The sequence below is a fragment of the Rhodnius prolixus genome, unplaced genomic scaffold (genome assembly GCF_049639745.1).
Source record: "Rhodnius prolixus isolate KJV_2025 unplaced genomic scaffold, Rpr scaffold_15, whole genome shotgun sequence".
NCBI lineage: Eukaryota > Metazoa > Arthropoda > Insecta > Hemiptera > Reduviidae > Rhodnius > Rhodnius prolixus.
Genome location: NW_027411605.1, coordinates 71205 through 98504, shown reverse-complemented (window position 1 = coordinate 98504; position 27300 = coordinate 71205). Strand labels below are relative to the sequence as shown.

The window sequence follows — 27300 nt, the reverse complement described above, 5'->3', positions numbered from 1 at the left end:
ACATCCAACTGACACAACTGTAATTACTGTAGGTTAGTCCACTTTAGATTTACAATGTAATTATTCAAGATTATGTAGGCAGAAGAACTTCCGTTGCTTATTTATATTTATTTTCCCCAACACAACATTTAGCGCTTATAAAAATGTAGGCCAATACTAGAATGAAATTTGTTTTTTAATAAAATAAATATATCATTAGTTATTATATTATTATTAAATATTTTGTTATAATAAATAAAAATTATATTATTATAATAATTCACATTTGCCCAAAGTCAGAAACAAATACGTACGTCCAAACATAGCATGTGGATGATGAGTTTAATTTGCCTTAAACCAAGGTTTCCAAACTTGGTATGCTGATGTGGCTTATCCCTTAGTTAGTAAAATCTGCACACGCTTCTTTCCCCTTCACCTAGAATCAGAGTAGTGTTCTCTCGCTACAGCCTAACACCGTGCAATGAGCAGTAAGGAAGCCCATACTAATCCAGCTTACAAATGAAAAGAGAATCAGACATTTATTCTGGAACCTGGCCAAACACCGCAGGTATCTCAGTCTCATTCATACACAAAGAACTCAATCATAGATTTTCTTAAACACTGATGGACCAAGGCGAATTAGATTGCTATTGCCTAGCTCTAGCTCACCGTCACACAAACTCGCTTCTATTAACATGTTGTTACATTCTTTTTAAAGACCTAACAGCTAGGAAAGGCAACGACAAATTTTCCAACCCATTGATTTTTTTTTTCTTTTAAATGAGATAATCAAGATTTGATTTTGGATCAATTTTATATCAATAAATGCTGATAAAAGTTACTCGATAACACTGTTTTGTTATCAATAACAATATCTTATATTCGATTACGTGATTCTCTAAAGAGTATCAGCTATGCTATCTGAAGAAAGGATTATTCAACGGAAAATCCCACCTATTTGAAAATTCTGAACAGTTTTCCGTATTGTTTTTTAAACAAAAATCCTAAAATTTAAATTTTGTTCAGGCATATTGATATTATTTTTTGCAAATGGCTAAAGATTGTTAACTTCTAGACGTGTGTTAATAACTCATGCAAGTGAGAAGTGAGGGCAGACGGGTTCATGGCATTGTCTGATAGCGTCTAGAAAAGCGATCCATTGGTAATATATGAGATGCAGTGAAATACGTTTTTGTAGGGAATGACTATACTTATAACCACGAGTTTATTTTTTATTGTTTTCTATTTTCTACTAACGCAAATTAGATATTTCTTCTTTTATTGTTGTCTAAACATTTATGGCATACCTTTAAACAAAATATAATCTTTAAACATATTACGTAATCACTAAAGCAAACAGTAACATTATCAAAAAAATAATAATTATTTATCGCAAACGTGACAAAATTATAGATGTTACTACGTTATCTAAATAATCAAACAAAATGGACTCAAAAAGTAACAGATGCCCGGTTATTAACAGCAACACATAATCAAAATGGTTGCATTCGATCTACTCTAACTTATTTATTTTTAATTTAAGGTGGGTCCACTTTTGGAATCATTGGCTCCCGTAGTCTTTTTTCAGTGCAATTGCAGTCACTGAACAGTGCTTTTCTCTAGTTAAAAACAAAACTTTATCAGTTAAAAGTGATTCGAAGAAGAGAAAAATCCAAGGCAAGATAGCAGGGTTCGAACCCGGAACTCCGCGTGGGCACTGAGCAAAAATCTTTCTTACTTATTACAGATATCCGAGTAGGTCATAGCCCTTCATCGACCTTGAGTCTAAAAATTAATAGACTATTTGGTTAATGTGTGGGGAATCATTGCAAGCTCGACGACAAGGACATCTGTCAAGAAATCAAGGCAAGGCCATTAAATAGTTCTGCTTGTATTAGGAAGTAGTAAATTAGATATTATCTCCGCAACATGACACATTCCAATTACCAAACCAGTTTTTTATTCAAAATATTTTAGTTTTACTTAAGAATTTCATGATTTTTTTTAAAAAAACTTTATTTCTAAATTCTAATGTAATAGTAAATTGATTGGGAAATATTATTTTTGTATAGTTCAAGATCTAAATAATTACTTTTTGGAACATCAGATGTGATACACAGTTCTTTTACCTATTCTTAATCCAACATTGTAATCCTCAATCAATCACATTTTGTGACTGAGAGATAGAAAAGCGACCCATCCTCAGACTGTCTGGAGAAGTCACTGTTGGAAAATATTACGCGAAAACTAAAATTTGTAAGCCATAATAGTTCCCCTCTTTCATAGGGAATATTAGAACATACATATATTTTTAAGACCATTATAAATAGAACACTCAAATCTCAAATGACAGATTCTTTTAAATATCTGATAACTACGAGGGTCGTTTGAAAAGTCCGTTCAAAAATAAAAACTACTTAATTTTTTGGGGTAAACCTTTTTTATTTTTCAACATAGTCTCCTTTTAGGCTTATACACTTCGTCCAACGCTGCTCTAGTTTGTTGATCCCTTCCGAATAATAGGATTTGTCCAAGTGTGAAAAATAGCCATTCGTTTCTGCAATCACCTCCTCGTTTGAATAAAATCTTTTTCCCGCTAGCCATTTCTTCATATTGGGGAACAAATAGTAGTCCGAGGGAGCCAAGTCTGGAGAATAGGGGGGATGTGAAACGAGTTGGAACCCTATTTCCATTAATTTTGCGACCACAACTGCTGAGGTGTGAGCTGGTGCATTGTCGTGATGGAAAAGGACTTTTTTGTGTGCCAATCGTGGGCGTTTTTCTTGCAGCTCGGTTTTCAAACGGTCCAATAACGATGAATAATATGCATCTGTAATAGTTTTACCCTTTTCCAGATAGTCGATGAGGATTATTCCTTGCGAATCCCAAAAGACAGTCGCCATAATCTTTCCGGCCGAAGGAACGGTCTTCGCCTTTTTTGGCGCAGATTCCCCCTTGGTAACCCATTGTTTAGATTGTTCTTTGGTCTCAGAAGTGTAGTGATGTATCCATGTTTCATCCACAGTGACGAAACGACGCTTAAAGTCCTGCGGATTCTTCTGGAACAGCTGCAAACCGTCCTTGAAACACTTCACACGATTTCGTTTTTGGTCAAGCGTGAGCAATCGCGGAACCCATCTTGCGGATAGCTTTGTCATGTCCAAATGTTGATGCAAAATAAATAAATAAATAAATAAATAAATAAATAAATTTTGAAGAAAATAAAAAAAAAAAAAAATATTATGTACCCGTTCATTCGAGATGCCCACAGCACTAGCAATCTCACGCACCTTCACTCTTCTGTCATCCATTACCATATCATGGATTTTATCAATGATTTCTGGAGTAGTAACCTCAACAGGGCGTCCAGGACGTTCAGCGTCACTTGTGCCCATATGGCCACTCCGAAAATTTTGAAACCACTTATAAACTGTTCTAATCGAAGGTGCAGAGTCACCATAATGTTTATCAAGCTTCTCTTTAGTCTCCTGAGGCGTTTTGCCTTTCATAAAGTAGTGTTTAATCAACACACGAAATTCTTTTTCGTCCATTTTTTGAAAATCACTCGACTTCCTCGATTCAAACGAATGCCAAACACAAAGAAATAGACCGATCTGGCTGAAACTTGGTGTGTGTTCTTCCAAGAGATGCTACTAACTAAACATAACCTCGATACGTGCCAGTAGTGCTATCTCTCTGACTTTGCACGGACTTTTCAAACGACCCTCGTACTTTTTACTTTTAAAACTGATTAGGTTAATTTTAATACGTTTTTATTGTTTATGAAGCTTATCACATAAATATTTGATTCAATCCAATAGGTATTTTATTTCAAATATTTACGGATTTTAACAAAGTATTTTTTTTTTCTAGAGTTTGTTTTTTTAATGTTTTTATTTAGAAAATCCTGATGAATCATCCCATATTTCTTGCTGTAGTTCTTTTATTTATTAAATTCAATTACCTGATTTAATAAATCTAAAAATAAGCCAAAGTAGATAAATATAATTAAATAATTTGATTTCTACTTAATAGTAGCGTTGTCTAAAAGTTGAGCTTTACAAATCAAATCAGTTACTAGAAACTAGGGAAAAATGATTTATATCCCTGCCAGCAAGAACATAATTAATTCAATAGGTTAAAACAGTCAGATGCTACCTTTAAGGGCCCAAGGACCTTTTGCAAATAGTTTTTTGTTTTTTTTTTTTGGCATTGGCTTTCGCCATACAGCCAGCATCGCCTAGGTCACTCACTCTCCATTCTTACTTATAAATACATTCGCTTCACACATTCATCCTTCTACTATATACAACTATTTACATAAACTACAGCTAATGGATGGAGCAGTACTCTGTGCTCCTGCCAACCTTATAGCTTAACAGAAATTTAAATCACGTAATCCTTCTGTAATCATTTTCTTGCATTCATTCTTCAACTTTTAAATACACTCATATTTCATTGCTAGCTCTGCTATAGACTTAAACACATATATGTCGGTGGAGAATATAATGTCTTCGTAACGAAATGGTGCATTTAAATACCTGTATATATCGCCTAACATTCGTTTCCTTTCTACCACATAACGTGGACATATCATTATTACATGTTTGAAATCCTCCTCCTCATTGCAAATAGTACAAAAACGTAAAAGGTTTAAAAACCTTTTAACATTCGACAGGAGGTATAGGCTAGCCCATAGTGCTATTTTATTCAAAAAATGTTTAAACTTTTCTTAAATTTCTTACGCAGATTGAGTAAAAGTGGAACTATAATATTTATTTAAAACTATGAAACTTGATATTTATTTTTGGTTGATAAAGTTAACTGTTTTTAAAAAATAATTGGTTTACAGGTCGTGATTTAAAGTAATCAAAATCATGTAATAAACAAAGTTAATATACAGGGTGACCAAAGATATATGCTCCACCCACTTTTTTTTTTTAACGGCGGGAAATTTCGAAAAAATAAAAAACACGTATTTAATCATTTTTAGTCTAGTTTATTTTCAGTGATTGACCCATTTTTTTAAACCCCTGTATCTCGAGATACAACATTCAACTTTTGTTTTTCAAATGGAACGTTATATTTTTTGTTGCATATTTTTGTAGTATTAGAGCTCCTAAAAACAACAAAAAAAAATTTTTTTGAAATCGGTTAGGTTTTTCAAAAGTTATGGTAATTTAAAATATGAAAAACAAATTACAGTTTACTGTCAAAATTACGTTATTTTTTTTTAAAGAATCTATTCAAACTGGGCACAACCAACGGATAGGCAAGCCAAAACTCTGGACTCCCACGCTTTGCTTGAAGCAGCACTTATCGTGGCGAAGTCAAGATCTAGGCAGACTAGAAGTTCGACGTTCAGGTTGCTTTTTCTACAAACGTTTAGGTGGAGTTATAGGAAATCAACTAATCGGCCCATACTTCTACAGAGAGGACTTAACTGGTGAAAGGTATCCTACTTTTTTTTCAGAGACATTTTGCCAGTTCCGCTTGAAGATGTTCATCTACAACGTCGGATAGATATGTATTTTCAACAAGATGGTTGCCCGGAGAGAGTGGTTCGAGGTTAGCTGGGCAGAAATTTCCATTAAAAGTGCGTAAGGACTCATTGTCCCATCCAATGGCCACCTCGATCTCCGGACTTGACCCTTCTTTTTTTTTTACTCTAAAAAGGGCCGATAACCCATTAATTTTTTAGAAGAGTCAATTATGATCTCATTATAATATTTACTGAATCATCCAAGATTTCTTGGTGTAGTTCCTTTATTTATTAAATTCGATAACCTGATTTAATAAATCTAAAAATAAGTAAAATTTGATAAACCTGATTAAATAATTTGATATCTACTGAATCTTCCACCTTTTTAAAGAGGGCCTCTTTACCGAATACATTATTTAGTTCATGGTGATTGTATTCCATGTAGAGAATAACTAAAATACTGAAATCAACTATCTTTCTACTGCAAGTCTTGGTTTCAAGAAAATTAAGCGAATAGAAGTTTGAGAGTTGTCATCAGATTTTTTTTAAATACCAAATTGTTAAGCAAAGCCGACTGTTCCAAAACATCAGAGTAAAAGTTCAAAAACTGAATGAAATTTACCGTGCATACTGTTATAGGCGTCTCTATTTTTATTCCCTGTCGTTATAGTAGGTATAAGCAGCTTGTCTCCACGCTAGTCCTTCACCTATGTCCTTCTCCGTTCTTGTAATGGGGTTGACTGTTCAGCAGGTTGTAGCTCTCTTATCTCTTAAGATCCCTCTACTAAGTTAAGTCCCATCTGGAGTGGATTTGCTCACATCCCAAGTTTCACTGATGTCTTTGCCATTTCCCTAGAAAAGGAGACATTAGTTATTCCTCCTCTCTAAAGTAAAACTATTAATTAATTAAATAATATAAATTTGTAAATAATATAAATAAACACACCATGTGCCGCTTTTCGAGGAAATTATTTTACCAGATTTATATGGCACTAAATATGACTTGAAGCTAACTTCTAATTTCAACTATTACCTGCTTAAAGTGCGTACGATCGCACATTGTTAAGGGTCCACGTGTACAACTTATTCAGCTGGAAATGCATCAGTTCTTAATATTTCTGGAAAGCAGTATTTAAATTGTTCACATGCATAAGGGAGTAATTTCTGATTTTGGGCATTCCAAGGCAATATGATAAAGATCCTCTGTTAAGTTCAAATTGCGCTCCGTGCACAATTCGTTAGGTTAAATATAAACATAATTTATTTAAAAGATTACATGAAAGTTATTTAAAAGTTCGATTTTCAAAATTTAGTTTAGCGATTATTGCCTAGAAGATAAGAGGGAAAATAGAAACTTATATAATATAAACAATTTTATTTACGCGAAGAATTTATTTATTTATTTTTAATTTTATTGTTTAACTAAAAAGCTGATAAGCACCTCTTTTTTATTGCAATTTACTATTTTAATACTATTTAAATTTTGTATACTGTGATAATACCACACATTATATATTTTTTTTCAATAGTTAATTTTTTAAGAGCAACATACGTATAAGATAAGAAGGAAGAAGTATTTAAAGTAACATGCTTGAGGTGTGAGTACTTCAGTTAGTACTTGTCTAGCTGGGTGAGAGTGCAGAAAACGAATTGCAAGTTAGACTTATGTTGGCTTTAAATTAGTAAAATTTATTAACTCCGACTACAGGTGAATAGTCTTTCGAGACTTCTGTGATGTAATTCTGGTTACCATACAATATTGTATCTTGTAATTCTGGTTACCAAACCATATTACATCTCTTAATATAAATATTCAATTTTTACCATGAGCTTTAAGGTCAAAAGCTAATCAGAAGTAGGATCTAAATTGTTTTGAATGTCTCTTCCACACTCACTAAAAGTACTGTGATTACTTTCCAATTTTCATAACTGAGGTAATCCCCCCAAAAATCTAAAGCTTTGGTGAAATTCGATCTCAGGTAGTTAATTTTTTTTTTTCTTTAAAGATTTTCACAAAAATGCAAGGATTTTCTCTAAACTTACCAATACTTAATAAAAGATGCTCTGAAAATAAATAGAAGGAATACTGTATCTAGGAAAATAAAAATAAAAAAAATTTTAAGGAAATATGTTTTCACTTTTTTTGTGTTTTTGCAGGAATGATAAATGTGTGCAGGGGTACGATATCTGATGAAAAGAGCAAAGGATATATTAATAAAGGAGATGAAGATGAAATGGTGAGTTTATTATTAATATAATCATTTATTTTCTCGCGCATTGCGATAGGACAGCCACCGGGCTGGATAAAAAACAAAAGATGGTCTGCTTTGCCAAAAAAAATCTGGTGGATTTTTTTTTTCTGCAGTTACAACTTATCCTTGAACCCATTTTTTTTTTTAAATAATTTAAAATAAAAGAGGTTATCAGTAATATTTGTAATTATTGTTATAGACAAAGTTAAAAATAATAATTTTTTTTCTTTTATTTTGTAAAATTGTACTTTTATTATGTAGACCGCGGGGTAGTGAATTGTGGCGAGGCTCTTTAAAGAGAATCTTGTGATAAGAAAATCTCTTAGAATCCCCCAAAAATATATATCACTTTTACTGAGTAAATTTTTCAAGCAAAAATGATAGTTCTTTATGTACATATATCCGTAGAATAAGAAGTTTAATTCTTTTTAAGATATGTTGACCATAAACATTCAAAGAAACAGTCCCACAAAGAAATCTGTAGAAATCACTTTTTATGACGAAGAGGTCCTCAAAACGGATATACTTCGTGAAAACTTAAAATCAAAATTCTGCACGACTGGCAATCAGATTAGTTCAACAAATAATATTAATATTCTCTAATAAAATTGAACTAAACTACAGTTAAAGAATTTCTTTAACATTCACTGAAATGACTATCTCTTATTACACTGCTGATAGTGCAGAGAATAATTAAATGTCCTTGACTACTATCACCTACCTTTGCTTAGTCAAGTGCTAACCTTGATGTTTCATGCGTCATTCACAATGGTTGACAACGAGAATGCTTGACGATAGAAGCATAAATTTGGACATTCCACAATCAGGTAACTCATGAAATTCAGATTTACTCCCTGTGGACTTATAACAAGAAGAGAACAGAAATACCCAGCTATGGTGGGGATGAAATTGTCCGTTTCTCAGAAAAGCGGTTAGGGGTTTAATAACTTGTAACTTCGAAAGATACCTGCCTAACATAGGTTTTTTTTTTACCTTCTCATATACTTGAAAGAGGAATTAAATATGGCTATCGTGTCTAAATTTTTGAAAATAAGTACTGAATTTTAGCAAGTGATCGAAAATAGAGATTCCTTAAAAGTACCTGTTTAATTTTTGTCCTCCATCGTCTTTTCGAGATTTTGGAGATTCCACACTCTAGCCGTCAGGTGTCAAGACAAATAAGTGTAGAGAAGTGAGAACTGCGCCGCTGCTCTGCAAGTCTAAAAAACCAGTAGCATTTAGAATATAAACCTAGTAGTTATTTATTATTACATAAACTTCTTGCCAACGTTGTAGGCAATGGATTATACTAATGGTATAATTAAATAATTTAATAGTCATAGGTCTTATTATTATTACTTTCTTAACTTAAGTCTCAATAATATCTAAGTAATCTAGTACTTAATTCGATAAACAGCGATAAATTTTAATTTCTTATCAAACTAACTACTGTAAGATTTCAATTAAATAATTTTTTTTTTTACATTTCTGAAAAAACTGAGTTGATTAAAGGAAAGGCTTTGATTAGATATTATCCACACATGTCTATTGGAGATAAAAAGTAAATAAGCAGTATGTAAGCCATATCGAACATTGAATGCCCTTTACTGGCGGTAGCTGCTCAATCAGAGACAGAAGCATTAAGTGCTAAATTTTGGTGAGAGTTTTAGTCAGCTTCGTTCTGTCCGACCCTCAATCGTTGAACTCTGGGATGCTATGAGTTGGATAAAACCCTATAGTTGTTGTTGTGGTGCACAGTTCTTTCTATGTGGACGTTCTGAAGTTGAACGTACAGTAAAAAGGTTCCTTAGAATGTAAGGTTTAACTCTGAAATTAAAAACGTACTTCCCTGATCGTTGGAGGCGCGAAAGTGGCGGAAGTATGTGTAACCACATGTCACTTTCTACCTGATGTGTTTTATGACTGTCTTACTACACCATCTAGAAGGGAACAGTACAATAAAATAAAGTGTAAAAGAAAGTTTGTCAGCTAAATTATAGTTATTACTATCCGATAAATATTTACACACGTTTGCAGAAAACATTTCTAAAAAACACACACACCAGAACTTACAAATCAAGGCGGGAAACAGCTCTGGAGCAAACTGTGTCAGGCGTTTAGAAAATGGACTTAAATACTGATTGATTGTGTGAAATTGCTGGCTTGCAATAATAAGGCCTCTGGCACTTGGAACAAACCAGAGGATATAGTACGCGTAAGCGACTGGCAGATAACTATGTGATCTTACGAAAATGAGTTTTCTCCTGCTAGTACTAAGAGGGGCAGCAAATACCTGACGAAAAGACCCTGTCGAAGATCACAAAACTTACCTATACCAGTCAAATCTTATAAGACTATAATGCATTTTTTTTTTCATTATAAAAGAAAATTTTTACGCTGCAATTAACCTAAATTACTCTCTTTTTCAGGAAATCTACGGATTCAAAGAATATTTACCATTTAAAATTGCAACATGGACTGCAATAATCTTGACGGCAGGATTGTTACGATTGGTATTTCATTGGTGGCCTAGATTGATGCTTTATGCAACTCACCGTCCCTGCAATCTCGCTACGGCGACTAAACTTCTAGTTATAGTAAGTTATATTATATTTATTATGCAAGAATGCTAATGAACGGTAACCACTTGAAGCACAGAAAAATAACAGTAGGAACAAAGTGTGCATTTGTTTCTCTTAAGCCTAAACCTTTTTTTATACCGTTTATTACCACACAATAGCTGCTGTCAGATAGGTACATTTTCTCCGTTTAAATTGTCTTGTAAGGAGACTACGCAAGCTGCACTAAAAAGCCATCTTGCTTTTTAAAATGACCAATTTTGTATTTTTATTTTTTTAATGTTCACCACTACATAAATTAATATGTAAAAAGCAATATGCAGGAGTTCAAAAATTGATCATGAACAGTTCAACACTATTAGCCATCCAAAATGTTACGTTTAAAAAGCCAAAATGTGAACAAGATGATTTAGACAAGTTTTTTTTTTTTTTTTTAACATTGTAGATGGCTGCAGTAACAACAGACTATTGTGCTTCCAATAGTCAGGTAAGACCATTCTATAGCATTCTCAAGTGATTAAACCAAGAAAGAACCGGGAGCCTTCATTCAGAATAACGAATGATTCTCAAACACATCACTCCACTCTAATGCCCTGCCAAGATATTTTAAAGAAGACTTAACCTAAATTACAAAGAAACTTAGAGGGTACTGGGGAAACTACATAGTTCCTACTACTCTTCAAGGAAGATCCACAAGAAATGAGGAACCGACATTTAAGAATAACCACTGCCTGATGACAATGTACCCATTCATCAACGCCATGTCCATATTTTCCAACGATAATAATACCCGATATTAATAGATTTGGGAGGATTGTTAGGGAGCACAAACCCAGTTGTTCTGGCTTACTTCAATTTTGTCGACCAGACTTAATTTACGATATTTGATTATTTTATTTTTCCTCTTTAATTTAAATTTTTATTATTTATATATTGCAGGACACATATGAAAAAAGATTTAAATTAAGTTTTTTAAGAAATATATCATCAATATCGACTTTACCATTAGAATGGTGAGTTTACTTCATATTATTTTCAAAATTTATTTAACTAGGTAATAAGTTTTACTAATTCCATAATTGTTCTTTTTCAATCCAGTAATCAGAATTTAGAAATGTATAGTACAAAAAATGGTTGTGAATTAAAACTAGATCTTATAAAAGACCAAGTGAAAATAAATTTCGCTGATGGATTTAGAAGAGGTAATTTTCTTTAGTTAAATGCTGTATGAAAAAATGGTATATTAATTTTAACGCCATGATGGAAATGATCCGGATGGTAACGTCATTTAATATTCTCATCATGAATATGTTAATATATTTATTTATTCATTTTTTGTTTTGATTTTCAGAACCGACGGAATTTAGAGTAGTTAAAATAAAGAAACTTCGTTATTTATGGATAGAAGAGAGGGAAACCTTTATAAAATTAGCCGGCATTGACAATGGAACCGTGAATGAGGATTTCTATAAATACAGTGATGGCTACAGTGAACTTCAACAGCAATTGAAGTAATTATTTGGAATTTTTAAATTATTTCATTGTAGAGAATTCTGTTTTTCATTCTTTAAAATTGTTTACCACTGAATTGAAGATGACCCTGAGTTTATTTCCTAAAGTGTTTTATTTTTATCAATGGTGGAAAATTCTAAAGGAAATCGTTGGTTATTGCCATTATTAAGATTAAAAATTTGATAATACTTTTGATCTTGTATTATACACAATGTTTCAGCATACGTAAAACATAATGCAAGGGTAACATTGTACGACTTTTTTTACGGCATCTTATTGAATTTTAATGAACTTTCAGTTGTCCTTCGTAATTAGATAGCGCAGTACGCCTGCCTTTATTATTTTAGTCTACTAGTTTGCTACTTTTTATTTGTTAAAAAAAATGTTATTAGTAAAGTATGTGCTTCCCTGTTCACGATTCCTAATTGGTATTTAGACGTTAAGCCCCGTCTGATAAAATAGGCGATTATTTACATCTATACATATATATATACATATTTTTTTTTTAGGCAAATGGTGTATGGTTTAAACGAAATCAATGTACCAATATTAAGTATACCAGCTTTAGTGGTATTAGAAGTTTTAAACCCATTTTATATATTTCAAATTTATGCACTTACACTTTGGGTAGTTGAAGAATACTATTATTATTCTGTGGCCATTGCAATTATGTCAGTTTTTGGCATTTCTTCATCAGTATTACAAACTCATCAGGTAATAATTACTATTATAAAATATTTTTATTTTCTAGAATCTTTACAGAATATAAATTCACAAATGGTGAGGGTTTTAAATTTTAAACTAACCGATTGTCCAACATGGGAAACGGACAAATTTCTACAGCCTATTTGCGAATCTAAAAAAAAAAACAAAAAAAAACTAGCATATTAGGCTGAAATTTGCTTAAACGCATCAGAATACATGCAGAGAGGTGATGGGAAATATACGCGAACCAAACACTTAATTTTTCACCAACAGATGTGCTCAAGAAATAAGATGTAGATTCTCTTGATCTTAATCCGCAGTTAGTTGTACTCCAGAATACAGAGTTCCTAATGTCTAAATAACTCCATAAATTAATATGGAACAGTTCATGGAAATAATAATTAAAGTTTCAGTCATTTGTAAATAAGTGATTACACAATTTATAATAAATAATTCAGTCTAATAAAGTTATTATTTTACCACACGAAAGGTATCATGGGGATGCACAGAGGAGCGACTAAGTTCATTACTCTTCAAGACAAACTACCATACTTGCACATACCTGAACAACTTTGATTTACAAACATCATTAGAAATAATAACTAAATGATTCGAGGTTGAATTCCTCTAAAACTGATGCCAAAATTTTCTCCCTCAAAAGGTTTCGAAACTCTATTCTTTGAAGAACTGAACTGTAATGATATTGCATTCTGTGTAAAGGTCTTAGTGAGCTAGGCCATATTACAATAGATTTTTATTAACAACAATCCACTAGATTCCCACGCGAAGATTTCGAGTTCGAATTTAGCTGCCGCACTTTAAATTTTTTCTTTCTACGAGTTACTGTCAGTTCACTATCTGTTGACAATGTTGTTAATAATAAAGGAATATTTTACTGGAGGTCGGCAGTGTACAGAAAAAAAGCTGCAGGGACCAATACCTTAAATTCTGATGCGCCTTAAATAAAAATAATAAACAGAAACATCGATTTCTCTTGTTAACAGAATCAAAAAAGGTTACGAGAGACTGTGCACTCTACAGGGACAATAACAGTGAAACGAAATGAAAAATACGAAGAGATTTCCACGGGTTGCTTAGTGCCAGGGGACGTCATTGTAATACCACCACGAGGATGTATAATGCACTGTGATGCAGTACTATTAAATGGAAAATGCATTGTTAATGAGAGTATGCTTACAGGTGAAGTGGCTTTTCTTTTTACATAATTATTTCCCCCATTTTTATTGAATGGATAATTCTTTGAATTACTTATATAATCAGGTGTCATTTTTTTTTTGTTTAGTATTAGAAATAATCTTAAAATTCTAATTTCGAAAAAATGTTAAATGATTTTTTTCCTTACGACACGCATGAACTGTTTTTTAAACATAAATTTTAAAAAATATGGTTACCTATTGTTACTTGGTTAACGTATTTTCAATGTTATATCGAAAATAGCTTTTCATTTCTTGAAGTGACTATAAGCCTATTAAAGTGTAAACCTTCAATTTAGTCTTCACACACGCGAAGGGTATTGTAAATACGAATGAGTAAATATTCAATACTCGGCTGTTAAGTACGTATTACATTTGGTAAGATTAAATGAAGTTAGCTTATTAACAAAGACATTGGTATTATGCGAGCCAAAATCCTAAGAAAAATACCCAAAGCTTGGCACACTTCATGCCCGAACCCACCCACTTTGTTTTAAATCTACGTTACCTAGTGATAATGAAAAATTGAGAATAAAGGACGATGAGATTTTTATTCACTCTTTATCATATTCCAATAGAAAATTTCTTGAAGTACCTCCTTCGAACATAATATACAAGTTGCAATTGGAATTCCAAAGTCACTATATTAATATTTTACAGTAGCATTTCCCAAAATATTTACAGATACTGTGCTTTTTATTATCTCGGAGTTTAGGTGTTTTCCCACTCAATTAACAACTGTATTATGAAGCTTCTTAGTAGATATTCCACGATTACCTTAAACCATCGAATGGAAAAATTTGTGCTATTAAAAACACAAGCAAACAAAAGTGTGGCCGCGTTAAAACTAGAAATTCAATTTGGCATTATAAAAGACTACACCTCAAACTTCGCAACCGTAATTATTAAAGTAGAGGGAAGCTCTGCTACTTAAAAAAAACTGCACAGATCTAATTTAAGAAAATAATTTCAATCTTTCCTCTTTTGATATTACTTTAAACACTTACGATAACTGAAATGTTCTCCTTATCCATGGAAAACGTCAATTAATCTTTAAACTCCTTCCATTTTCAAGTCCAAAGTTTTCCTTACTCCTCCAGTGGCATTCTCATTTTCCAATCTCACCAATTCTCAATTTAAGATCTAACCAGCAACATTCCGTCCTGAAAATTTTCAAATATAAGCTTGTATTAAAAAATATTTTGAAACGTGAGAACTAAATCTGAATTCAGCATTACTGCTAAAGTCGAGTATTTGTAAAAATTTTACGGCCTTCAAACATTAAAAACTAAATAAAAATATTTAACTCACGGTTTCTTCATAAAATTGTGGTGCCTAACGCTAATTAAACATGACGATGAATCGTGTTCTATTCATCATAGCGCGCAAGTCACGCTCTGGTCTTGGATTTCTAGCAACATTACTGCTTGATTTATCTGCTTGGTTTGGTTTTTAAAAAAATACTCGTAATATATGTACAAAACTTTTGCCGATTAAATTATTTTGTCTTATTAGTTTAGGAAATATAATAACCATACTAATTTCCCGACAAAATTCATTTTCATCATTAAAATGAATTTCTTTTTAGAGGGTATTAATGAACACTTTTCCTGGGTTCTTTTATTTCCTTATTTTCTATTTTATACCTCCAAACGTTTTGTTCTATCAGGCCATCTTCAAGTTCATAAAAAGTTTTAAATTAGGAAGGATGTTTCAAAAATGTGATTTTTTCAAGGCAGCAATAATAAAATTAACAATTGAGTTTTTTTAAAAATAGGTTACCTTTTTTTTGTGCTAAGTTTTTACTTTATTATCCATTTATGATGACGATTCTTGAAGATTATAAAGCGAAAAAACTACAAGTTTTTTATAAAATGGTACCTGATGACAATCAAAAACCCTATTTTAACATCATTATAATCATTGCATTGATAAATAACATTATTATAACATATTACATGAATAAATATTCTAATTCAAAACATTCTATTAGGTATAGAAGATTGTCAGATACAGAAAAGTAAGGCAATGTTAAAAAGTAAAGATGGAATTAAAGAACAGAACCACTAAAAGTGGTTAATATAATCTTAAAAACTAAATTTAAATGTTACCATATATTTATGTTTTAATTTATCAATGATATTATAGAGAAGATAAATATATTACGATTCTATTTTTATTTAAATAGCAAGACCATCAAATAAAAGAGTTAAATGTAAACGTACAAAATACCAAGTAAATAAAATCTGAAAAAAAAATATATTAAAAATAATGCTATACTTACTTCCAGTTCATAGATTTTAAAACGATTTCTGATTCAAAGAAGGATAAAAAGGCTTTATGTAATAAGAAAACATCCATATCTATTGCAGCTTCTAATGAGCGGTTCTTTGTGGGGTGTTAAAGCAATATGGAAGACCGAAGGTAGTAACTGAGGTTACTCGGTAGGGTTAACCTTACTTTTTGTAGGTTAACTTGCTATGGTAGGTTTGAAGGATAAAGATAAAATTAGAATACCTACATCTTTTTCATTGGGATCAGTTAAAATGAACTTTTTCTAAATTTAGATTTACGATGAACTGCGAATAGTGGTTCCTTGTGTTCTAAAAAGAGGACTCTAAAAAATGCTACAAGTATGTATATACATATGTATGTATAATCTCTCAATTTTCCGCGGTATATCATTTACAAAGTTAAAAAAAAAAAAATTGTTGGCTTTATTCTGATTTTTCATAATCATTATAATAATGGTTGTGTTCGTGTACAATTGAAATTTTTTCGTTATCTGTTGATTAGAATATTTATAAAAGCGATTCCATCGTTCCATAAGAAAGTTTATATCCTTGGACTCAACACGGATATTTAACATGTATTGCAAATTTGTTTGAGGAAGAAGAAATTTCAGATGCTGATGTTATGGACTTGTCATCGATGAAGTAGCGGGAACAATTCAGATGATAACTAATAAAAAAATTTAAACCTATTATGATAATATAAAATATAAGTGCTAATAATGTTTACTATGTTGAAAGAGCTCTTAAAATAATTTTCTTCATTAGCCAGCAGTTACCAACAAATTTGAGCAAACAAAGGGATCGTATCCCCAATGCTCAAAGCCATTTTTTTTTTTAAGTGGTTCCCTTTCCCTAAGGACCTTCGTGATGTTCTCTTGGTATGTCCTCTTCAGTCTCCCTTCCTCTTTTCTTGAGGGATGTATTGAAGAACCCTTTTTGGCCATCTAACCCTCTCAGACGTGTCATATTGCTTTATCACATCTTAAATTTCGCTTTTTAGTGTAAAAAATGGTTTTCTTTTCTTAAAAGCTTTGTCTTATTTTCTCATTGATACGGACCATATCCTAGAAAACCGGCAGAATCTTCGCCAGTATTTGTTGTTTTATGGAAGTTTTTTCAAGGAAACAGAGAAACAATATCATGGTTCATAAACTGACATTCTTCCTTCAAAGCAACGAGTTTAAACTTTAATACTGCTCATAAGTTTTTGTCTTCTTTTTAATGTAGTGGACTTAATTGATATCTGAAATCTTGCAACGTTTCAGATGCAATCCTTGAAGTTGAGGAGTGAGGTTATCGTATACTTATTGCTTATTTGTCTTACCAAGATGCAACATTCAGAGTATGATTCTCGCAGTTTCCTCATCATTTAATCTAAATCGAATTCGTCTGCAGCAGCTACTGCCTTGTCTGATCGTCGGATTAAAGCAACGTGAGTGAACGGGATCTCGACACATCTGCGCTCACTTTACCATCCGAAGAGGACAATTTCGAAATAGATATTTAAACGGCCATGTTACTTTACTTTTCTAATTTAAACAGAATTGTATTTAACAAAGTTTGGAGTAATATCCAGCTAATCAGTATTTAACTAACATTTAAACAAAACGTTTGTTAGACAAGACTCTTCTTTCATTTAGTAAGCGATTTATTTATTTAGCGTCTTATTTATGTATTTTTCTGATCACAGGAGAAAGTGTTCCTGTAACCAAAAATGCCCTACCAAAGAATGGCAATGTATATAACGTAAAAGAGGATTCCCGGCATACACTGTTTTGTGGCACCAATATCATACAGACACGTTACTATGGAAATGAAAAAGTGCTTGCTGTTGTGACAAAGACTGGTTTTATGACGTCAAAAGGAAGTCTTGTCCGATGTATACTATATCCTCCGCCTGCTGATTTCAAATTTGACCATGATTCGTTTAAATTTATCTGGATTTTAGCGACAATTGGTGTGGTTGGCTTTGCTTACACTGTTTTTTCAAAGGTAAATCATTTTAATATCCATTCCAAAACATAATTTTTATTTTAGCTCGAAGAAACAACAGTAATAAAAAAATAATTATAAAAAGAAAAACTTATTTTGCTATTATTTAAGGATCTCAAGTCATGTGAAAGACACAGATTTAGCAATTTTATCATCATCTCTACTTACATTAAATTCCAAGTAGTTGAAAGGTGTAAAACTTTATCAGGGACCGGTGGGAAATTAGAAAATGTATCTTATGCGATAGATATTGTCAATAAAATACGGTGCATAAGGGTTATCAATTCGAAAATGGTTTAAAAGTGCTTCGGTACTCCAAATGTTTTGGGCAGGGAGTTTAAAGTTATCCTATATAAGGAGCCTGGGAGCTGGAAACCGGTTCATACAAGGAAGAGAAGCTCAAGAACCTCATTTCTGTAGTCGCTTCAAGAAGAGAGTTTAAAAGAAACAAGGGCACCACTGCTCTGGAGAAACCTTTTTTAAAGACTTGTCTGGGCAGTTTGGATCAGGTTTGATGAGTCGTGTGGTATTATATGCTCTTAGGCTAGTTCAGGATGACTGCTGAATATTTGTGAGTTGTTTAATTATAATAATACTAATATTGCAGTGCAATTCATTCTGGGATTTAGAAAATTTATAAGCCTAGAGACGTAACAGACAATGGAAGTAGAAACACCCTGAAGGTGAATAGTAGAAGTCCCTTCTTCAGTTTTTACTAAATTCTAAGCCTAAGATAAATTCTAAGAACATCTATCATGGATACATGCTTTGTCAGAGTGCCTTCTAATTTTGTTATTTCGGTCGCAATTTTGGTGATTATATTCCTGTGATGTCTTCCTGGCCAAATGTTCTCCCACATGGATCGAGTTAACTAGCCTTTCCAATTCGTCACTCATTAGGAATGGTAAAACTATATCAGTAATTGCGTTAAAATAGTATGCCCTCTTTTCGCAGGTAGAACGTGGATTCAAATTTTTCGAAGTGACAATTAAAGCATTAGATTTATTCACTATCATCATACCGCCAGCATTACCCGCAGCAATGACTGTTGGAAAATTGTATGCACTAGAAAGGCTAAAAAAGAATAAAATCTCCTGTATTAATTCAAGGATTATCAACGTTTCTGGATCATTAAACTGTGTTTGCTTTGATAAGGTATATTGCCAATGGTGTTTTTTTTTTTTTTTTCTTAACTTAAATTCACATTTAAAAAAATTCAAATTTTTGTAGAATTCAAATAGGAAAGGTAAATGTAGAATTCAAATATCCGTCAATTGAAAGACTGTTGGTGAAAAAAAAAAATAAAGTAAATATTGCTAAGTGAACTGAACTAAAAATCCAGAGACAGCAAACATTTACAGATGTTGGATATGTTGTTAACTAACACAGATTAGTCCATGTAACTGAAACTAGGTACAGGAATATGTTAACTGAGTTACTTTAAATTGTTCAAGTTCTAAATCAATTTAGTTGCACAACTTTATTTAATTCAATAAAATATTTAAACATATTTTTCAGAAACAATATATTTAGTTTTTACTGAAAAATCTCATTTTTTTTCTTCTTTTCTGATAGTTATTAGAGTTACAGTTTTTGTTTACTTTGAGATTAATTTTAATATTTACAATTAACAAATTCGTTCTTTAATCCATTAAGAGAGAAATATCGGCTTTTCTCCCCTATCGTGCATACAAAACACTGTGATTGAGGTGTGAACTCACGAAACATTATTAGTTATGTGGTTGTCTCGCTAGGAATTGAGGTTGGAGGAAGAAATGTTTGGGTAGCAGAAAGTGATTATTCTCAACTCCCGGCTTCCTCAAGATTGCATAGAGAGCCTAAGTGTTTACTAGGTTGGAGTGGTGTACCCTCCATAGAACCATCCCATAATTTTAATTGGAGGATCATCTTTGGAAGAACTCGGGATCAGTTTATGGAGGTGTATTTGTCAACAGGGAATGATTATCCCTGTTCCTTTCTCCTTCGAGTCTAGGTCCTATAATCTGAAGAAGTACGCTTCAGAGCATCTAGGTTTCCTTAGGGGAGATAGTTATATATCAAAAAGACGTTATCCTTACCGTTTGCTCTCTTCTTCCTTGGTGGTTGGGTGGAAAACAAGTGTTGTAGAGGTATATCCATTCTTAACTTCCTCTCATCACCTTTGGAAGAGGGGAGAGATTGGAATTTGACTCCAACGTGGTGTTTTTAATGAATTATAAGCTTGGTTTGTACTTTCGTCTAAAAAACTAGCACACTATCATTAAAAAAAAAACTTCGATCGCCCAATTGCAACGGGTTACCTTTAAGAAGTTTCAGTACGAATATTCTCGGAAAGTTTTAATCACTTTCACCGAATTGGCGAGTCATGACTAACGAATACTCTTTGAACAGCAATAACATCTATACAATTTACAATTTGACAATTAGTGTTCTTAAACTTTGTTAACAACTTCCAGACTGGAACGCTCACCGAAGATGGATTAGATATGTGGGGTGTAATACCAATACGTAATAAAAGCTTTGATCAAGCATGCCGTGATCCGGCGTTGCTGCAACATAAGGATCTACTGTATGGCATGGCCACTTGTCATTCACTTACATTAATCGATAATAAAATCTCTGGCGATCCTTTAGATGCTAAAGTAAGTTGCAGCCTTTACATAGATATCGAGATATTAGGCTAACATTCACGTATTAATTTATTTGAATTTTTTGTTAAAAGATGTTTGAATCAATAAATTGGATATTTGAAGAGCCAAGCGTTGATGATGTAACTAAATACGATCTTATAGCTCCATCAGTAGTTTATCCCAAGCCAAACAATGTAACTAATCAAGTGAGTATAAAATTTCAATACTCGTATTGATAGACAAGGGTAATATTATTTTTATGTAAATAATAAAGAAAAATTATATTTTGTTAATTTTTTTAGGAACCCATTGAATTTGGAATTTTACATCAGTTTCAATTTTCCTCTAAACTGCAAAGAATGAGTGTAATTTGTCGTAAGTTAGGCAGTCAAGATGCCATAGTTTATTGTAAAGGTGCACCAGAAACTATTGTCTCATTGTCTATACCAGAATCTGGTAAATTTTATAGCAAAATTTATTTTATTTTTTGTTTTAATGGAAATCTGAGGTGTTTTATGTCAGTGTTTTAGTTTATTTTTGGACTTAGCTTTGTTAGTTCTTAGTTTGACTAAATGAAAAGTCAGTTTTGTACAGCCTAATTTATAAAAACCACTTATTCGAAAATCTGCAGAATACAATTTAACGTTATAAAGGTCACCAGTTTATTAATTTTAATAAAAAAATAGAATTGAGCAATTAGCATGAGATATTGTTCAAACAAAGTGAGAACTAGATTCAGTTTCCTACTAAATTTCCTTTCTGGAAAAGCAGAGAAAGCTTTTCGTTTTAGGAAAGGAGGTAGAATTTTGTATAATCTCCTTGGCAGTGTATATATCTTGTACACATCAGGTACACACCAGTATTTACGTATTAAAGCCGTGATACATATTTATATTCAAGAAAAAAAATGAATATTACTAGGCAAATTTTTTCTTATATATTTTGTATTTTCTCCTTTTTCATATCATGTTTTTACAAATATGGCATTATATACCTGAGCTGTAGATGGAACTGCCGCAGTTTCCATTGTTTCTTATTCCTAGTTTGGTGTTTGTTACAAATTTGATTAGCCAATTTAAAATCAAATTACTTTATGAATATTTTATACATGATAAAAGTAGAAAAAAAATCCTAAGAAATTGTATCTTTTTTACCTACTATCAAATACAGCCTATTTACCTACTTCACTAGATACAGCCAAGCGTGCCAAGTTTTCAACGTAAATTTTGTTTTGGAGACTCCGGAGTCTAAAAATAGAGAAGTGGCTTTTAGAAAATAGTCTGATGGGCTGGGGTACCTTCTTCTAATGAGGCATTTCAATGAAATATACCATTTCAAAAGCTGCATAATGTTAGTAAAAGCAAATATGAATTGAATATTCGGAATTTAAAAAAAAAATAAGGTGCTTACCTTAAAATTAATAGGAGAAAGTCGAACGAGTGGCCACACCTTATTTTCTTCATAATCAGTTTTCCCTAATTACTTAAGAAGATTTTTTTGTTTTGTTTTTCTAGTGCCTTCAGATTTACCCCAAAAGCTGAAAGAATACACACAACTTGGTTACAGAGTGCTAGCGTTGGCTTTTAACATTTTGGAAAACTTTAGCTTTCATAAGATAGACAGACTAACTAGAGATGAAGTTGAAAAAGATCTACGACTTGTTGGTTTTATTGTTTTAGAGAATCGACTGAAAACGGAGACCATTCCAACTATAAAAACGTTGAAGGATGCTGACATTAAAGTAGTTATGATAACAGGTACTTCGTACTTAGAAATAGAGTGATATGAAAGAACTAGCTTGTCAAAAAGTCATTAATAGATGAATCAACAAACAGACTTCTCAAATGTTAAATATTGTATAAGTTTGACTGGTCTATATGTTGATAGTTCAGTAACTCTATTGACGATTTTTGACAACCTAGTTCCAAGCTAGTTCTTTCCTGAAATTATATAACAGTGCTTAAATTCCAAATTTGTTTATTCTAATTCCCAAATTTTTATTGCACACTACATGCTGCGCTATAACAGTACTTAGAAATATGGTTTCAATCTTAATGTTTCTTTCGGGTACTGAGTTACAGTGCACTGCATGCCACTACATAAGTCTATTGTGCTCCCTACTAAATGAAACCACTACTTAGACTCTCCCTCTAATGTTAGGGTATCAGAGATCTTAAAGTACCTATATGAATAGAAGGAGGGGTATATCTCCCTCCAATGCTGTTAACTACCCTGGAAGACAAATCTCCATTGAATGATCGTCTCTTAAACATCAAAGTCCTTCAGAAGGTGCATTGGAGTAGCTTTCACCTCACAAAAGAATTTTCGGATGGCATCAGGTGCGATAGAATGTTGCTAGCTCCTTATAAAGCACAATTCAGATCTCTGCCTGTCACAGTTCCCCATAAAAAAGAGCTTTACCTGCTAAAGGGACCAATGTAGACAATATTTTGAATCGTCCTTCGTCATATTTATAATAATAGATAAAAGAAAAAGAACTTTTTGATTCAGGTTATCATGCTTTTGCCCAGCGCATTTCACTGATTGCTTTTATGAAATTGCTTCAAACTAAAATTGGAAATTTCAGGAGACAACGTTGAGACTGCTGTAAGCGTAGCAAAGGAATGTACCATTATTGACTACAATGACGTTACAGTAGAAGTGAATTTAATAAATGAACGTAATAAATATCCAGAATTGGTGTACACAGTTTTACAATGTCAAGAAAATCTACCAAACGTAAGTCTTATTTATCATTTGGGATCCTGTTATATTTTCGTCGCGGATAGTACAGATTTCTTAAAGAAATTACTGGTAAAATAGTCTTCTTCCTTAATATTTGCAGTCTTACTTTTTTCTTTTTTTTCAAGCAAAGCCAACTTTTGCTGGTCAAATGAAACTCTATAAAAAATTTATTATTTTATTTATTTATTTTTTTTGTAGGGTCTTAATATAGAAGAGTATGTAAAATCAAGCGAATGTAAACTGACTACCAATGGTAAAACCTGGGGCTACCTGAGAGACAATCGTCCTGAATTGCTAAATAAATTCGTAACGAATGGTGTGGTGTTTGCCAGAATGACGAGTGATCAAAAACAACAATTAGTTATGGATATTCAAAGTCAAGGATTCTTTGTTGGTAACTAGTTTATTAACTTTGCTAGTTTAATTGGGACTAACACTTTTTAGAAGGATTTTATTTTATTATTATTATTTATTTTTTTTTTCAGCAATGTGTGGAGACGGTGCAAACGATTGTGGAGCTTTAAAAGCCGCACATGTTGGTATCTCGTTGTCCGAGGCTGAAGCATCAGTCGCTTCGCCATTCACTTCACAAGAGCAAAACATTGCATGTGTGCCGAAGATCATTAAAGAAGGACGAGCCGCTTTGATTACATCGTTTGGCATTTTTAAATTTATGTTATTGTACTGTTTAACTGAATTTTTTTCCACCATATTTTTGTATACAATCGACAGTAATCTAACAGATTTTGAATTTTTAATGATTGACGTTGGTTTCGTAGTAAATTTTGCATTTTTTTTCGGCCAAGTTAAAGCGTATAAAGGTCCTTTAGCTTCAGAAACCCCATTACCTACTATGTTGCACATTATACCGTTGACATCGGTATTACTACATTTATTGTGTGTCATTGTGATGCAGGTGGTAGCGTTCAATTTGGTTAGACAGTTTTCCTGGTATGTACCATTTGAGTATGCATATTACAAGGACTACACTTCTTATGAAAACTATGCGGTGTACTGTGTTTCCCAATTTCAATACATCGCCATGGTTATTACATTTTCCCAAGGGCCTCCCTACAGGGAGAGTATTTATAAGAATAAAGCATTATTCATTTCGATTATTATAATGACATTAATATCAGTCTATATTACCGTTTATCCAGCCAATTGGATAATTGATCTTTTATGTTTGAAATATCCTCAGTCGTTTGATTTCCCAGTACTTGTGGTTATATTAGGTTTTGTACATATAATGTGTTGTTTGTTCTTGGAAGAATGTGTTGTTAATTACTTAATGCTTAAAAAATATAGATGTGGTTGTAAAAATCGTAAATTTAATGATGTCAAATATTGTGTTGGCAGAGATAATGAAGCGTTTAGTTTAAGTTAACACTTTTGGAAGTGACCTACTCTCAAAATGTTAATGATATTGTAAATTGTTATCAACTTATGTGAACTGGATGCTTTTAATGGTGAAACGTGTTTTAATTGAGGCAAATATCTGTGATAGAATTAAATAATGATCTTTGTAAATATATTTAAAAAAATATATACTTCTTGGTTGAAATTTGTCTATTTATTTCTTATTTCGCAATGGTCATTCATCAACAAAAGCAGTAGGGCTGAATGCCTCCATCCAAACTAGCCTAACTAATATGTACAATAAACGCCTGAGATAAAAATAACATTGATACAGAAAGTAAGGAAATTCCAGTAAAACCAAGAAAGTTTATTCCACTTTACTCTTTTTTGAGAACCTTCACATCCAAAAAAAAGCCGTCCTGAGGTAAACAATGTACGCCTGGCTGACAAATACAAAGGAAATTCAAAGAAAATAAGAAATTCTCTTTACTTTGGCGACGAAAAGTGAATTTTCCTTCATCTACATTCTATTTCCAGGCCAATGGTGATTCGTACATGTGTGGTTGGCCTGTTTTGGAAGTATATAACTGGAAAGAAGCAAAGAAAATAAGAAATTCTCTTTACTTTGGTGACGAAAAGTGAATTTTCCTTCATCTACATTCTATTTCCAGGCCAATGGTGATTCGTACATGTTTGGTTGGCCTGTTTTGGAAGTATATAACTGGAAAGAAGCAAAGAAAATAAGAAATTCTCTTTACTTTGGGGACGAGAAGTGAATTTTCCTTCATCTACATTCTATTTCCAAACCAGTGGTGATTCGTACATGTGTGGTTGGCCTGTTTTGGAAGTATATAACTGGAAAGAAGCAAAGAAAATAAGAAATTGTCTTTACTTTGGGGACGAGAAGTAAATTTTCCTTCATCTACATTCTATTTCCAAACCAATGGTGATTCGTACATGTTTGGTTGGCCTGTTTTGGAAGTATATAACTGGAAAGAAGCAAAGAAAATAAGAAATTCTCTTTACTTTGGGGACGAGAAGTGAATTTTCCTTCATCTACATTCTATTTCCAAACCAATGGTGATTCGTACATGTTTGGTTGGCCTGTTTTGGAAGTATATAACTGGAAAGAAGCAAAGAAAATAAGAAATTCTCTTTACTTTGGGGACGAGAAGTGAATTTTCCTTCATCTACATTCTATTTCCAAACCAATGGTGATTCGTACATGTTTGGTTGGCCTGTTTTGGAAGTATATAACTGGAAAGAAGCAAAGAAAATAAGAAATTCTCTTTACTTTGGGGACGAGAAGTAAATTTTCCTTCATCTACATTCTATTTCCAGGCCAATGGTGATTCGTACATGTTTGGTTGGCCTGTTTTGGAAGTATATAACTGGAAAGAAGCAAAGAAAATAAGAAATTCTCTTTACTTTGGGGACGAGAAGTGATTTTCCTTCATCTACATTCTATTTCCAGGCCAATGGTGATTCGTACATGTTTGGTTGGCCTGTTTTGGAAGTATATAACTGGAAAGAAGCAAAGAAAATAAGAAATTCTCTTTACTTTGGGGACGAGAAGTGAATTTTCCTTCATCTACATTCTATTTCCAGGCCAATGGTGATTCGTACATGTTTGGTTGGCCTGTTTTGGAAGTATATAACTGGAAAGAAGCAAAGAAAATAAGAAATTCTCTTTACTTTGGGGACGAGAAGTAAATTTTCCTTCATCTACATTCTATTTCCAGGCCAATGGTGATTCGTACATGTTTGGTTGGCCTGTTTTGGAAGTATATAACTGGAAAGAAGCAAAGAAAATAAGAAATTCTCTTTACTTTGGGGACGAGAAGTGATTTTCCTTCATCTACATTCTATTTCCAGGCCAATGGTGATTCGTACATGTTTGGTTGGCCTGTTTTGGAAGTATATAACTGGAAAGAAGCAAAGAAAATAAGAAATTCTCTTTACTTTGGGGACGAGAAGTGAATTTTCCTTCATCTACATTCTATTTCCAAACCAGTGGTGATTCGTACATGTGTGGTTGGCCTGTTTTGGAAGTATATAACTGGAAAGAAGCAAAGAAAATAAGAAGTTCTCTTTACTTTGGGGACGAAAAGTGAATTTTCCTTCATCTACATTCCATTTCCAGGCCAATGGTGATTCGTACATGTGTGGTTCTCCTGTTTTGGAAGTATATAAATGGAAAGAAGCAAAGAAAATAAGAAATTGTCTTTACTTTGGGGACGAAAAGTGAATTTTCCTTCATCTACATTCCATTTCCAGGCCAATGGTGATTCGTACATGTGTGGTTGGCCTGTTTTGGAAGTATATAACTCGTAAGAAGGAAAGAAAATAAAAAATTCTCTTCCCTTTGGGGACGAGAAGTGAATTTTCCTTCATCTACATTCTATTTCCAGGCCAATGGTGATTCGTACATGTTTGGTTGGCCTGTTTTGGAAGTATATAACTGGAAAGAAGCAAAGAAAATAAGAAATTCTCTTTACTTTGGGGACGAGAAGTAAATTTTCCTTCATCTACATTCTATTTCCAGGCCAATGGTGAT

At 32.6% G+C, this 27300-nt stretch overlaps 1 protein-coding gene across 5 annotated transcripts in view; it reads left to right on the top strand.

Moving 5' to 3' along the window:
• The window catches only part of LOC141454875 (polyamine-transporting ATPase 13A3-like), a 35507-nt gene extending 10559 nt beyond the window's left edge, over positions 1–24948 (top strand). For 2 of the 5 annotated variants that reach the window (XM_074129548.1, XM_074129544.1), the window contains exons 2-17: positions 7619–7698; positions 10143–10310; positions 11232–11305; positions 11391–11494; positions 11644–11803; positions 12314–12518; positions 13514–13709; positions 17708–18009; positions 18964–19164; positions 20466–20651; positions 20732–20845; positions 20942–21095; positions 22154–22396; positions 23227–23378; positions 23583–23778; positions 23870–24948. In XM_074129548.1, coding sequence (XP_073985649.1) covers positions 7621–7698; positions 10143–10310; positions 11232–11305; positions 11391–11494; positions 11644–11803; positions 12314–12518; positions 13514–13709; positions 17708–18009; positions 18964–19164; positions 20466–20651; positions 20732–20845; positions 20942–21095; positions 22154–22396; positions 23227–23378; positions 23583–23778; positions 23870–24771 — 3435 coding nt within the window. In that variant the 5' untranslated portion in view covers positions 7619–7620 and the 3' untranslated portion in view covers positions 24772–24948. Of the gene's footprint in view, positions 1–5218; positions 5433–7027; positions 7170–7294; positions 7441–7618; positions 7699–10142; positions 10311–11231; positions 11306–11390; positions 11495–11643; positions 11804–12313; positions 12519–13513; positions 13710–17707; positions 18010–18963; positions 19165–20465; positions 20652–20731; positions 20846–20941; positions 21096–22153; positions 22397–23226; positions 23379–23582; positions 23779–23869 lie in introns of those variants that run through there. The other 3 variants (XM_074129545.1, XM_074129547.1, XM_074129549.1) reach the window with 3 other exon arrangements.
• The last annotated feature ends 2352 nt before the right edge of the window (positions 24949–27300 follow it).